The sequence below is a fragment of the Misgurnus anguillicaudatus genome, chromosome 18 (assembly GCF_027580225.2).
Source record: "Misgurnus anguillicaudatus chromosome 18, ASM2758022v2, whole genome shotgun sequence".
NCBI classification, from domain to species: Eukaryota; Metazoa; Chordata; class Actinopteri; order Cypriniformes; family Cobitidae; genus Misgurnus; species Misgurnus anguillicaudatus.
The window spans coordinates 12,114,909-12,129,011 of NC_073354.2; the positions used below are offsets into that span (position 1 = coordinate 12,114,909).

At 35.9% G+C, this 14,103-nt stretch overlaps 1 protein-coding gene, 1 long non-coding RNA gene and 1 pseudogene across 2 annotated transcripts; 1 reads left to right on the top strand and 2 right to left on the bottom strand.

Moving 5' to 3' along the window:
* The window catches only part of LOC129429283 (flavin-containing monooxygenase 5-like), a 33,070-nt pseudogene extending 22,054 nt beyond the window's left edge, over positions 1-11,016 (bottom strand).
* LOC129429296 (uncharacterized) lies at positions 613-2,086 on the top strand. The gene is made up of 4 exons (XR_008639171.2): positions 613-693; positions 1,610-1,706; positions 1,786-1,841; positions 1,937-2,086. It is a non-coding gene; the product is annotated as an uncharacterized lncRNA (long non-coding RNA).
* LOC141350364 (flavin-containing monooxygenase 5-like) lies at positions 3,951-9,290 on the bottom strand. The gene is made up of 6 exons (XM_073855437.1): positions 9,129-9,290; positions 8,855-9,020; positions 5,010-5,066; positions 4,812-4,872; positions 4,609-4,670; positions 3,951-4,452 (listed from the first exon to the last, which is right to left on the bottom strand). The coding sequence occupies exons 1-5, from the start codon at positions 9,288-9,290 to the stop codon at positions 4,628-4,630; spliced, it is 489 nt and encodes a 162-aa protein (XP_073711538.1). The 3' UTR covers positions 3,951-4,452; positions 4,609-4,627.
* Positions 11,017-14,103: the final 3,087 nt, after the last annotated feature.

Consider the following 14,103-nt stretch of genomic DNA (forward strand, 5'->3'; position numbering starts at 1 on the left):
CACCAATGTCTGCCCAGGTACAGGTACATTTTAATCAGAGCCATAAACACAAGTATTGCCAATTTTATTGTAAAAAAAAGTTTTATATTCATGTTTTAAATTACTGTTTGTTTTATTTACAGCAAAATAATGAAGATGTTTTTGAGGATATGGAAGTTGATTATAACTCTATACCTCAGTAAGTTTAACAACGTCTCTCCATTTTTCGTCTTTACCTTTTAAATATTACATGGGCTTCTTTAACATTAACAGTAGTTTGTTTGCAGAAACATTTTTTACAGTAAATTTGTATTTATTCATAGACAGTTTAAAAGCGTCTCTGCATTTTTTGCATTAATCTTTGTAATATTACATTTAGCTGTGTTTCATTTTGACTTTTTTTAGTGCTTGAATATTTCCAAAAAGGTTTCTTACCGTACATTTCTATGTATTTATAGATCTTCACCTCCTCAAGATTTGCCTGTCCGGCAGGCGGCTCCACTCCTGCCTTCCCCTAGGAAGCGCAGAGCTGCCCCCACACAGGTAGATTTATAACAGAGCCCTGAGAAAAAAATTTCAATTTCATTTTAAAAATCCTTTAATATACATGGATTAAATCTGTTTGTTTTAATTACAGCTTCAATTAGGGGAAGAGCGGGATGTGGAGGTTAGACCGAAGAGGGCCAGACTGGCAGGATGCAGGAGTGAAAATCAGTAAGTTTTGCTAATTATTTCTGTTTCAGCCTTAAAGGACAAGTTCGGTATTTTACACTTAAAGCCCTGTTTTCAGATTGTTTATGATGAAATAGAACGGTTTTGACTGAAATTTCGACATATGCGGCTGCCCCGAGAATTTTTGGGTGTTTGTGTTTCACCTCCCAGCTCTACAATGGGTTTAATGGTGCACTGGAACAATCCTTCCTAAAATGCATTAAACTTTTGTTTACCAAGACGTGAAACTCACCGAGTGGTCAGGGGTGTTCACTGGTATGCTCACACAAAAATCGCTGCAAATTACGCATTCCAACAGGTTTTATCGTAGTTTTGTCCAACTCCATTGACTTGTATTAGATGTGCTGTGAGGTACGGTATTACTCCACGTCGGGAACTTTGTTTCTATGGCGGATTATCGCCACCACCTGAGCTGGAGTGTCTATTATTCAAGCTCTAAGCGGAAGAATATATGGGTGTGAGGCGTTTGAAAAAAAAGGTCCACAAGTTAACAACGAATGCTAAAACAGCTGTTGGAAAGCATCTTTTGCAGTGATTTTTGTGTGAGCATACCAGTGAACACCCCTGACCACTCGGTGAGTTTCACGTCTTTGTAAACGAAAGTTTAATGCATTTTAGAAAGGATTGTTCCAGTGCACCTATAAACCCATTGTAAAGGTGGGAGGTGAAACACGAACACCCGAAAATTCTCGGGGCAGCCGCATATGTTGAAATTTCAGTCAAAAGCGTTCTCTTTCACCATAAACAATCTGAAAACAGGGTTTTAAGTGTAAAATACCGAACTTGTCCTTTAACCTTTATGCTATTAGAATTGTCAGTTTTGTTTCTTAAACACATATTTTCCCTGCTTGAATGTTTCTAGAAATGTTTATTACCGTACTCTTTTATGTATTTATAGATGTTCACCTCCTCATGCTCCGCCTGTCGGGCAGGTAATTTTCTTGCGACCTCCACCCCTGCGCGTCTCGAGGAAGCACTCTGCTCCTTTCTCGCAGGTAGATTTATAACCGAACCCTAAGAAAAATTTGTTTCAATTTAAAAGTCCTTTAATATACATTAATTTAATCTGTTCAGGGAGTGGAGGTTAGCCGCAAGAAAGCCAGACTGGCAGGATGCGAGAGTGAGAATCAGTAAGTTTTGTTAATTATTTCTGTTTCAGCTTTTGTGCTATTAGAATTTGCAGTTTTTTTGTTTAACAGTAATTTTTATGCTTGAATATGTGCAGTCTGCATGCCCAGCAGGCACCTCCTCCGGCACCTCCTCCTGCAGATGGGTCAGTTCAAATATTTTGGAAAAGACGAAGTGTACAAAAGCACATTTAATTCCCATCACAAGAGACAACAGGACACATCAAATAAAACTTGTTTTAATCAAATGTGTTTTTAAAGTCTATTGATTTAAACAGACAATCCACAGAATAATGTGAGATTTCCGACAAATTGAAACGTTACCTTTCTATTGCAGAATGACTTATGTGAGTGTATAAAGTTTGTGAGAAGGAGCTATTTTAACTCAACTAAACTGCAGAATAACTGGTGACTTATATATAACCTTTGTATAGCCTATGACAGTGGTTCTCAACTCCAGTCCTCGGGACCCACCGCCCCGCACATTGTGCACGTCTCCCCTATTTAACACACCTGATAAAGATCATCAACTCGTTAGGATAGATTCCATGAACTGAACTGAGTGTGTCAGATATGAGAGACATCCAAAATGGCAGAGCAGTGGATCCCGAGGACTGGAGTTGAGATTGAGAACCACTGGCCTATGATATAATGATGAAGCCGTTGCCTCTTTGTCTCTACTGTAAATGTGCCCCTCTCGCCATAGTGAGATTTCAATTAAGTAAGCTTTTATTGTCATATGTGAGGACATACAGTGGTACAAAATATTGTATCTCTCAGGACCATGGTGTTACAAATAGTGACATGAGGAAACAACACAGACGGTTTCAGCAGTAACAACATAAACAAACGGCTTTCTTGGAATAAACGTATCACAAAAAATCAATAACAATAGTGTAGTTTATTTCTGATAACAAGCAAAATAACAAGTAGATTACCTTAATCATAGCTAAAGTGTATCAAAACTACTCCGAGCTAATGTTACTGTATTAATGTATACAATTTTAACAGATCGGCTGCCAAACCTTCCTTCACACATAGCAGTGAGTGGTCGATGATCCCCGTTTTACAGGAAAGCAAAATATTTGCTATTTTTAACAAGATATCTGTTCCAGAGGTCAGTTTAGCCACCAGCCATAAACAAAACAGAGACTGGAAGTTAAGTTCTGTCCAGACGCATGACGGTGGTTACACCCACGTGTGTCTGATGAAACTCACACAATCAACTTAATCAAAATAAACGTACCCCTACTTGGCTACTAGGTTATCTGACTTGCACATATAAATATAATGCAATAATCTAAACTATAATCTATCCTTTACATCATATATACAATGTAGCTGTACAAAACTTACAATATTCAACATATTTAAAAAAAAACAATAGTGCAGTTACAAAGACATTGTGCATAAAGAGGGGAATGGCCACATAGATTTAATAATAAATGTATTTATAATAAAATTACTACTTTTATAAAAAATATATTATAAAAGTAATAATTATAATGGATAAAAGTTACCATTTCCACTAAAAACAACAATAAACCAACGTATTATTAACAAAATATTAATACGTAAAAAATATTTGAAAGATGCAAGATAAAAGGCTGTTGACTTAACGTTAATGTTTACAAACAAATGTCTACTTTTGCCAGCCTCACGTACGTGTGTTCAAGTTCCGTCATTTATAATTTTTTTTTTAAATAAAAATTTAAAATTATAATATACTCAGGGGGAGCCAAGATGGTGGTACACTGTTAATGATTTTCCTGTATTTTTACAGTACGGTACTGGCAGCACGGTTGCCAGTAAGTTACTGTATTTTGGTTTTACTGTACTGTACTGTAATACAGTTTTACAGTATACAAACTAGTACTGTCTAGTTATAAAGCAGTACTTTACTGTATTTTTACAATATTTACTGTACGGTACAGTACGGTAATTTACTGTAATGTCTATATTGACCCATAAATACTAATTATTACTTATTACAGTTAATAGGATAATATATATATTATAGCTAGATATTTAGGTTTAAATCTATAGTTATTAATATGGTAAAAATGCTATCCATGACATGACATTATAAATTCAAAGGCAATCCAAGCAATGTTTGTATCAAAAATTTTATTTAAAAAACATTTAATTGAAACAAAACATGTTAAAACAAGATTTTAAACAATAATAAACATAAAAACAAGTTAAATAAAATAAAATCAACAAGTATAAACAAGTTTGGAGGCCCCTCCTGTAACAAATTTTACTTTGGCAATTAGAACACTGGTCCATATAGTTTGAAGTTTTCAGTTTAAAGTCCATCATCGACTAAAAGGTAACATTTCCCTGTGGTAAAAAGAACACTTGCCCATAGTTTTAAATATTCTATTTGAATTTCATTGACCACTGAAAATAAATGCATTAAACTGTGGCAGACAGACCCCACTGGCCTTTAGTTTGAAGTCGTCCATTCAAACTCTATCAGGGACTGCATGAAGCTGTTCACATGGGGGTTAATGGCCACAGCTTTTCTCTGCATCAAATTCCTTGTCTTTTTATTGCTCCTAATTTGGATGTGCGTTTTTTCCCATCTTTGGGATTAATTCTGTCCAGAAACCTGTTAGAAATATTATAAACATTAAGTCAACAAATATAAGATAGAAAAATATTCTTAAACTAAACTCAGCCCTGAATTTACTCCTATTCTGAAACCTTTTGCTCTTATTCTACTGTTCCACACCTAATTACATTAAAATACAGAAGATTCACTTACCTCTAAACAAACTCTTTCCTCAATGGACAGCATCCACATGGATCATGTAATGATTGAATGTCCTGAACAGAAAGTACAATTGTTACTGATTTGAATACACTCTTTTATTCTGTGTGGTCGTGTGGACCGTGTTGTGTGTGGGAATTGTGTATGAGTGTATACATGGGATTTAAAGAAACTGTAGTGGTAAAGTACAAACTTACCGATAATGTGTTTGGTGTGTATCTGGTATCACGGGTTGTGCCTCCACATCTGCCCTAACTCCTGAAAAGTGCAAGGACACTCAAGTAAACTACAAATAAAAAGTGATTAGCCACATTACTTTTACACGTGACAGCATTTAATATTGTATTCGAAAAAATACATGACTTGTAACTTGCATCTGTACATCCTGTACTTGCCTGGTTCCTTTAAGATTATCCATTTTACCCAATCCAGCTTACAAGCAATGGTAGAGCCTGTAAAAAAGACACATGTAACGAAATCTGTTAGTCATAGAAATAAGTAGACATTGTGAAGGAAATGGTGAAAGAAAGTTTAGTAACACTTTACTATAAAGGTTTATTCCTTAACATTTGTTAATGCCTTAGCTAACAATGAACATTTACAACATTAATAATATTTGATAATGTATTGTGCATTAACTAATGTGAACAGAGACAAATTGATTGATTTAAAAATTTATTAAGCGTTTAAATATATGAAGAGTTTGGTTCCAAAACGCAATAAACGCCATTTTTGAAAAAAATGAGTTACTGCCAGAATCAGTATTATATCAGGTCAGTATTATAAAGTAAATTCTTAATTTTATGCAAAATCCAATTTCCGCAGTGTTATTCTGTCATCTTTTCTCCCTTTTTTCCCAAAATGCAATAAACGCCACTCCCCCTTTTCTACAGAATGCCATAAATCCACTCCTCCACAGATTACAGCGCACCATTCACGCAATGTAAACAAAGAATGGCGGCGCGCTGAGTACACGGAATCCTAGTTTTCCTCATCTACATTGTACTTCGTGATCACCAAACAAACAAAAACAAAATAATACTTTAATAGCATTGATAAACCTGTGATGGTTTTCTGTGACGCGAAAGAAACGTAAGCCATCAACATCTAATAATTTACGCAGAAGAACTCGGGAGACGGGTGCTTTGGCCGGGCTGACAGCATCAAGTTACTGTCATGATAACACATTGACCCCAGGGGATCTTATGAAAAACTTTCCATAATTTTACTCAAAGTCAACGAAAATCGAGCAGGACCAAAACATTTTACAGCTGATCGCTTTGAAAAACGTTAAGCGAGGACGTCAAGTATAACCGATGACTTCTTAATATGACAAAGTAAGTGTTTTGATTAATGACAATAATGTTTATATTTTTAATTAGTGTGTACAACTAGTCAACTAAATGAATATAACATGGCAAAGATGAATGCACATTTATATAGGCGATTGATTTAATAGATTTATAGCATTTTGAATACAAACTTGTCATGGATTTATTGCATTTTGTGGAAAAAATTATCCGTTTTTATAATAAATCTTTGAAAATCAAGTTATGGATTTGAATTTTTTATGTTTTTATAACCTAAAGATGCTATGTGAAAGTTTGTAACAGAAAATAGTGGTTTTCATCTTGTCACTTTCTTGGTATAGAAAACACGTTTTTACAGAAATTTGTCAAAATGGATTTATTGCGTTTTGGAACCAAACTCTTCATATACACATCATATCTTTTTTGTTACAGCTCTAACGGTACAGTTTGCTCCACTTTGCTCTGTTGTTTATATGTTTTCTGTAAGTATTTGACCATATTTATTAGGGGTGGAACGGTACACAGAAGTCACGGTTCGGTTCGTACCTCGGTTCAGACGTCACGGTTCGGTTTAAATTTCGGTACAATGGAGGGAAAAGCAAAACAAAAATGCAGAAGGCAAATTTTTTTAGTACTTAAGATATTCTTAAAACCATAGGTGTCCTTATCTGTGTTATTGTGAGATGTCATGAATATGAACTGAAATGCATTTAACATATCTATAAACTTGTACTCATCTTTCATACAAAGATGGGTTTCAAATGTATTACAAGTTACCTAAATACATTTTTAAATTACATTTTAGCACATTTATTTCATATTAATTTACTAAAGAACAAACAAATGTAGGCTTGTAGGATGCATTATTAGGTGTGTACGACTTCATCAGGCGCTGCAAGAAACGACAAGAGGATGACGTCAGAGTAACGCGAGAGCGATTTAAATCAGCCTCATCCGCAAGATTTCTCGCGGTACTCTGACGCTGATGGCGCTGCGTGAAGTTCAGCACACTTAAAAAACTGAAAGCAGTTGAACTCGACCGAACTGCTCTGCGTATGCCTGCGCTTTGTCCATTAATTATAAAAATAGAAAAAAATATAAATAGCAGGACAATTTATCTCCCACTTCTCAGCGTGAGAAATACAAGGTGTGGCCTGTGAACTGAAATGCGTGTGGTGAATGCGGGTGACTTGAGAGCCCTGATTTGATGTATTTCCACTCACATACCCAAAAACTGCCGACAACGCCGACACACACTCCTCGTCTTTTCCACCACTCTCTCGCCTGTACTGCTGACTGGAAAACTAAAGTTTTCCCAAACTTGCGATCTTAAAGAGGCCAGCAGATCTTCACCACCATTTGCCATACTCGCTGTCGCTGCTTTCTGACTCACTCACTCGACCGTCAACCTGACAAAAAACTGCAGAGTGCCAGAGAATGTAGACGGTCTCTGATAGAGCGCATACATAGGCGGAGCTCGGCTGCATCGGCGCCTATCAGATGCTGAGTCCCAATTCGCCTACTTATACTACGACCTAAAAGTATGTACTGTTTTTGTGAGGAAAATGTACGTACTTTTGAGTGTGTAGCAAAAGAGTATGCACGTTCTGGGACGTACTTCGATGACGTCATGCAACGTGAACGACAACGTGGTTGCCTAGTTACGCACACCAAACGCAGGTTGTTTGTGAGGCGGCTGGTTATGATGTTCATGTGCAACAATGTGTGTAACGAAAGCTACTTATTTTCAAAATAGTTAAAGTTTATAGTATAACTATTGTTTAACGTATTTTATGCTTATTTTATACGTATGTATGCAAATCAAAAATACCGCGATGAAAATGACCATGCTTTTACTATAGTAAAAGTTTAGTAACCATATTTCTTAATAAAGTTAACATTTGTACAGCCACAGTATTACTACAAATAAGTCAGTGTGGTTAAACTATGATTAGTGTAGTAAAAGGTGTTTATTTTCATAAGGGTTTATAATAAGATATAAATCTAAGACAGAAACATAAAAAGAAATACATAAAAAAGACACATGCATGACACAGTACTACAGCCATGGTACTTTATTTTCACAACATCAACCGAATATTACGAGACAATGAAAGATAACTTTAATTAGGGTTAAACATTTGAATTCTTACACTTAAAAGCTGAGGGCGCATCTCCGCTGCTGCGTCTGGCTGCCATATTTACATCACCACAAAGCTCCTCCCTCCCGAACGCAATGGGTTGTGGGCAATATTAGGCGTTAGAGTGTGGATCGATCTGCACTTCGAAATCTAACCGGAAATAGTAGACCATCCGGGTATCTTTGGGATACTCATTTCAACATACTACGTTTTGGGACGTACTAATTCTAGTTTCGAATACTATTTAGGACGGATAGTATGCAAATTGGGACTCAGCAAGAGCTTCAGAGCTAAAGCGGGGCAACAGATTAGCTGTCCATAAAGAACCCGCGTATCTAACATTAGTTCCGCATTACATTAATTATAATGCACGCAAGTTTTTTTAATTTTCATACCGTGTATTCTCCGTTTAAATTCGTGCATCGAACCGTGACCCCCGTACCGATTCGGTTCGAAACGAATACATGTATCGTTCCACCCCTAATATTTATATATAACTATAGACGTTAATGGCACACAATAAAGCTGATTACTTTTATCCATAATTTAGCCATCTAAGCTGCATATTTTAGAAGTATTTATTTCAAAACGTACTAATATAATTAATATAATTTTATTCATACATTTATTTAATTTAGCACATTTTCATGTTTCAATTACTTTGGTAATGGTAAAATCCACTATCGGACCTCTAATTTCCACATATGACACTTTACTCTGTATTGTGCTCAAAGATCTACAGTGCAGTGTTGTGTGTTATGTGAAATATTTTTGATGTATCAGACGCACCTTTAAAGGCAGAGAGGGGTCTGTTAGGTTGTGTGTATTTTCCTGTACACACTAGAACACCATCAAACACGTGTTTCTCCTCTCGTCCATCTCTGTTCACGGTCACCACATCCCACTGACCAGAGGTAGAGAAATCCGGCCTCTCTCTTACACTGCTTACTGTAGTCTGAAACACATACGGATTGAATGTTAAACACCTTACTAAAAAAGAGACTTCTGAACATGAATGTGATTTTGAGATCAGCACTTTTTACAATGGCATGACGCTAAAAACCTTTAATTGAATATGTTTGAGCAAGCCGAAGTGTTCAGCGTATAGTCTTAAGTACTGCAGGAGCAGGGAGTTGTGCAGGTAGTTTGGGAAATGATCCGGCATCGGGAAATCACTGAAGCACATCATCTCTTTAGAGGTGTTCACTGGTGCGTTCTGCCTCATGTGTCTCCTAAATGAACATATAGGACACAGACAATTGGTTAGAGACATTGTAGTAAATACATTTTTTTCAAAATGAGACATTTTGAGAGAAAATGAGACACCTTAAATCTCCAGAGTCCACCGATATCATCACTGCTTTCGAAACACACCGGCTCCAGACCTTCATCCCAGCAACATTTGATGGAGACAAGCCCAGCATGGCCTGCTCCAATCACAGCAACACGCTTAGCCATGCTCCTCGGCAACACTGTCAGTACTGAATGATCATGATATACACAAAAACAAGAAATTATTCAAATGGTTTGGTGAGTCCAAACTGGCCAAGGTCTACAGAGTTAGTAAATCATTCACAACACAAAGATGGCTCCAAATTGGCAAATATTATGCGATATTCTTACCTTAGCTGATAGTTTTAGGTCTTTGATATTCAGAAATGCTAATGCTTTCAAAGATGCTTTCTTCACCAATGGCCTCAGATCTGTTATGTAACCAGCAGTGTCTCAAATTTCACAAAAGAAGGTTTGTCTCAGCTGACACTGGTTCAGGGTGGATTTATCCGAAGAAAAACTGAAAAAGTCGGTTAAGTGTTAAAGATCTCAAGCATGTTTAATCATTAGCCATTGTTATGGACCACCAATTGCACTATCATTGTATTTTCATAAACAGTGTTATGAAATCATTTAACTAGATCAGGGGTTTTCAAAGTCTAATACAGCAGGCCTTTCTACAAAATCTATACAATGGCACCTCGCCCCAATATAAAGTGCAGAAGTGAAAACATTTTAAATGCAGGTTAAAGCGGTGATGAATTGGCTGTTTTTATTGTTTTATACTGTGATTTGACAACTACTCTCCAATAGTCTTGATCACTATTAGTAAGCACAGGATGCACAGGAATGCAGATGTAGAATGCAGATGGTACAGGATCTTACATCTTACAGGAATGCAAACATTGTATCTACTATAGGCTACTGAGAGATGCGCATTTATTCACACTGTTAATGTTTAAATTTTACACAGTTAAGTGTAAAAAATACTCTGCTCACACGCAGATCAGTGTATGTTAAACAAACAACAGAAGTCAAGACAGTATTTTATTCCCATATAATCATAGTGACAGACGCAAATATAAAAAATGTATGTCAATATTATTTTTTACTATGGATTTAGCATTGTAAAACATCACTTGATCAAGTTTTATAGGAGTAAATATTATTTCTCAAGAGTAATTTTTGAGGGGGGCACAAATAACACAGCAGAATTGTAGCTACTTGTAAGTATAAATGTAAACAAAAGCAATATTCTTCTACAAAACCACGTATTGCAATGTTTTGGAAGCTGTTTACAATGATTAAACTTGAACTTCACTTTAAACCCATAGCTAGCTGGTGTTATACTCTCAAACATTATCATCTGTAAAGAAAATAATCACTTTATCTGACATTTAAAGTAAGAAAAATTGCTTGACAGCATACTTACTGCCTGGAGTTTCACTGTAAAGAACTTGTGTGTAATTCCAATCCGAAGTTATCCTCATATGCCCTATTCCCTTAAGATCAAAACACTTGATAAACAAACTTTAGAGGGAGTTGCGCAATTGTGCGGTGAATGATTAAAATACACTTGGCGAATAGAGTAATAAAAAACAACGTATTTTTTCTGTATCCTGACCGGAGCGACTGTTTATTTGGCGTTTCTTGGGAAGTTTGCAACGCACCCTGGAAAAATAATAAAAAAGGAAACACAGGCAGTGGGCCAAAACACTGTGAGGAAAGGGAGGGGGAACTCAATGTTTTTAAACTCAAAACGCATTTTTACCCTGGTCCCTGTTTGCATTTGCGCTGTTTCACTGCTTACACATTTATTTACAGTGCATATGTTTATAGTTAGGCTATACTTACTTCATATGCACGTCTCTCTGAAGTATAGGATTTTCGTTTTTGAAAATTATCCATGTTTTTTATAGCCTTTAACAGTAAAAACATGTTTTGGCACTGAATACCATTGCATTAACGCTACCACTTTTACTAATAAATACATGGTAAAGCAATGGGTAGCAAAAGCTGTTAATTTGTGGTAAACCATAGATGTTTGATCTTTTATATTGAAAACTACTATCAACAATATTACATTTTCACATAATAACCTTCATTATTCTCAGTATTTTGTTTTAAAAAAAAATACATATTGTAAATTAATATTTAGGTAACTAATTTTGATTGAATGGTGTGTTATGCATAACATTTTATTAGCGCTGGTTTACAAAGTATAAACTCCCCCTAGGTCTGTGTACGCCACTCTTTAGACGTGGTCCCAACTTCCCCCTCTCTGCGTCCCGCATCTGCTGTTAAAAATAAAATAATATAATAATATTATTAAAAGATTTTTATTTACTTTCGTTTTCGTACTTTCGTTTCATATTCGTTTAATTATTGATGTAAACGTTTGAGGAGCATGTCGCGTCTAAAAATAAAGGCGTTTTTTCCCAAAGCTTGAGAGGTTGCGCTCAAGTGGCATCTCCTGAAGGCGAGGATAACGTAATGCGTGATCGGATTTTAATTGCTCATCTGCTCCTCACCTTTCCTAGTACTTTAGGTTGCCAACTGTCGCGCATTAGCCGGGACGTTCCGTATTTTAAGCCTAATTTACTTGTCCCCGTACGGGTGTCCTAAACCGGTTTTTGGACTGCAACGCTGATTTATTTAGTGACTGAAATGTGGCGTCACAAGAACCGAGCGGCAGATAACATAAAAATCCCGCGAGAGCGATTCGAGAAGTCATACAACGGAGACTGCTATTGAGGTGCTCTCGCGGTACTTTGACGTCGTCCAACTGTCGGTTGTTGCAGCGCCATTACCAGCAACAGCAGTAGTGCTGATCAAGAGACTTGAGAATGATCTCCGACACCTTTCATCCAATCACAATCAGTATACGATCAAGAGAGTCAAATAATAAGATTTCATGTTTTCTTTTTATATTATTTAGCTGTTTGTGCATGTATAAAATCTGCATAGTTACAAGTTCGTTCTCGCTGATCCAGAGACTAAAACGACTAACGTTACGACTCAAACTGAAATGCCCCAAGGCATTTCCAACTCAACTAGGAAATTCTCGCGCTTATGATTTACAGACTGTAAGTTAAGTGTGTTTTAATTAAAATATTTAATGTTGACTTTAATGTCAGTTTTAGTTTGTCACAAGATGTGTGTAAGATTAACATGAAGAGGACAACGTTTTTACACTTAAGTTAGTGCAGGAGCCACACGTGTTTTGTTTAGACAGATCTTGGGCACTCCACTTTTTAAAAATATATGCTTTTTTACGGCTCCCATAGAGTTAAACAATTGATTTTTACCGTTTTGGGAATCCATTCAGCCGATATCCTGGTCTGGCGGTATCACTTTTAGACCGTTATCGTCACGCTTAAACAACAAATGATCAAAGAGTTTCGATATTTTCCCTATTTAAAATATGACTCTTCTGTAGTTACATCGTGTAAGGTTACTAAGACCGACGGAAAATTAAAAGCTGTGATTTTGTTGGCCGATATGGCTAGAAACTATAGTCACATTCCGGCGTAATAATCAAGAAACGTTGCTGCCACACATGCAGCTGGCGCAATGATATTATGCAGCGCCCGACGCACGTGCGTTATCACGGTTACTTGTCTGGTCGGAACTTTACTTCCGGTTTCTGTTTGTTTAGTGGCCTGACTAACTGTTAGTGGCTAAATGAACTCTGGAACAAATACCTCGTCAAAAATAACAAATGTTTTGGTTTCCTAAAGACAAGGGGAGATGGCAATTATAAATCACCACTATGTGAAGTGAGGTTTGGCAGCTGGTGTGTAGTTTAACATTGTATACATTTTACACAGCAGCGTTAGCTCAGTGTCGTTTTTATATGTTTAAGCTATGAAATATAAACTAAGGTAATCTACTTATTGTTTGTTTTGCTTGTTAATAGAAATAAACTACTCTAAAAGGAATTTGTTGTTATAGACCATTTTACTGTTTGTAAACAATGATGACGTGGCAGCGTATGCGCGCGCATTTTGGCAACGGAAGTATGGCAAGAAGAATCAGCAGTGAAGCAGCACAGACAGAGAAAGTTATTTTAAAAAGTTGACTATCAATTTTTCAACACAGCTACCAGATCCTATACTATAGTGGAGTTGATAGAAGGCGTTAGCAGATGGCCAAATATAAAGTGGGCAGATACATATATATATATATATATATATATATATATATATATATATATATATATATATATATATATATATATATATATATATATATATATACATATATACATATATACATACATATATACATATATATATATATATATATATATATATATATATATATATATATATATATATATATATATTAGTGCAACCAAACGCAACAAAGTGAGGAACAACACCACTTTCATTGCCGTGGGCTGTAAAAGGGTCTATTGATTCTTAGCGGAGTTTGCCGGAAGTTACGTGTGTTGCACAAAAGCCGTTTTTTATGTTGTTACTGCTGAAACCGTCTATAGAAAGTTACCAAGCCAAGGGTACTATGTTCGGGCGCTGTATAATATAATTGATATGACTGACTAATGAAAACAGTCACATGCTTGTAATTAATTTCTGATAAGAAAATTACATTATATCTTTTGTCCTTAATAAACACAGTAAACAATCTTCTATTTAATAAGTAAAGAAATATCCTATAGGGGTCACACTGTAAGAAAGATTTCTATATTAACATTTGTTGACTGTGTTTATTTGTTGACTGTCTGTTTGTTTATATTTTCGCAC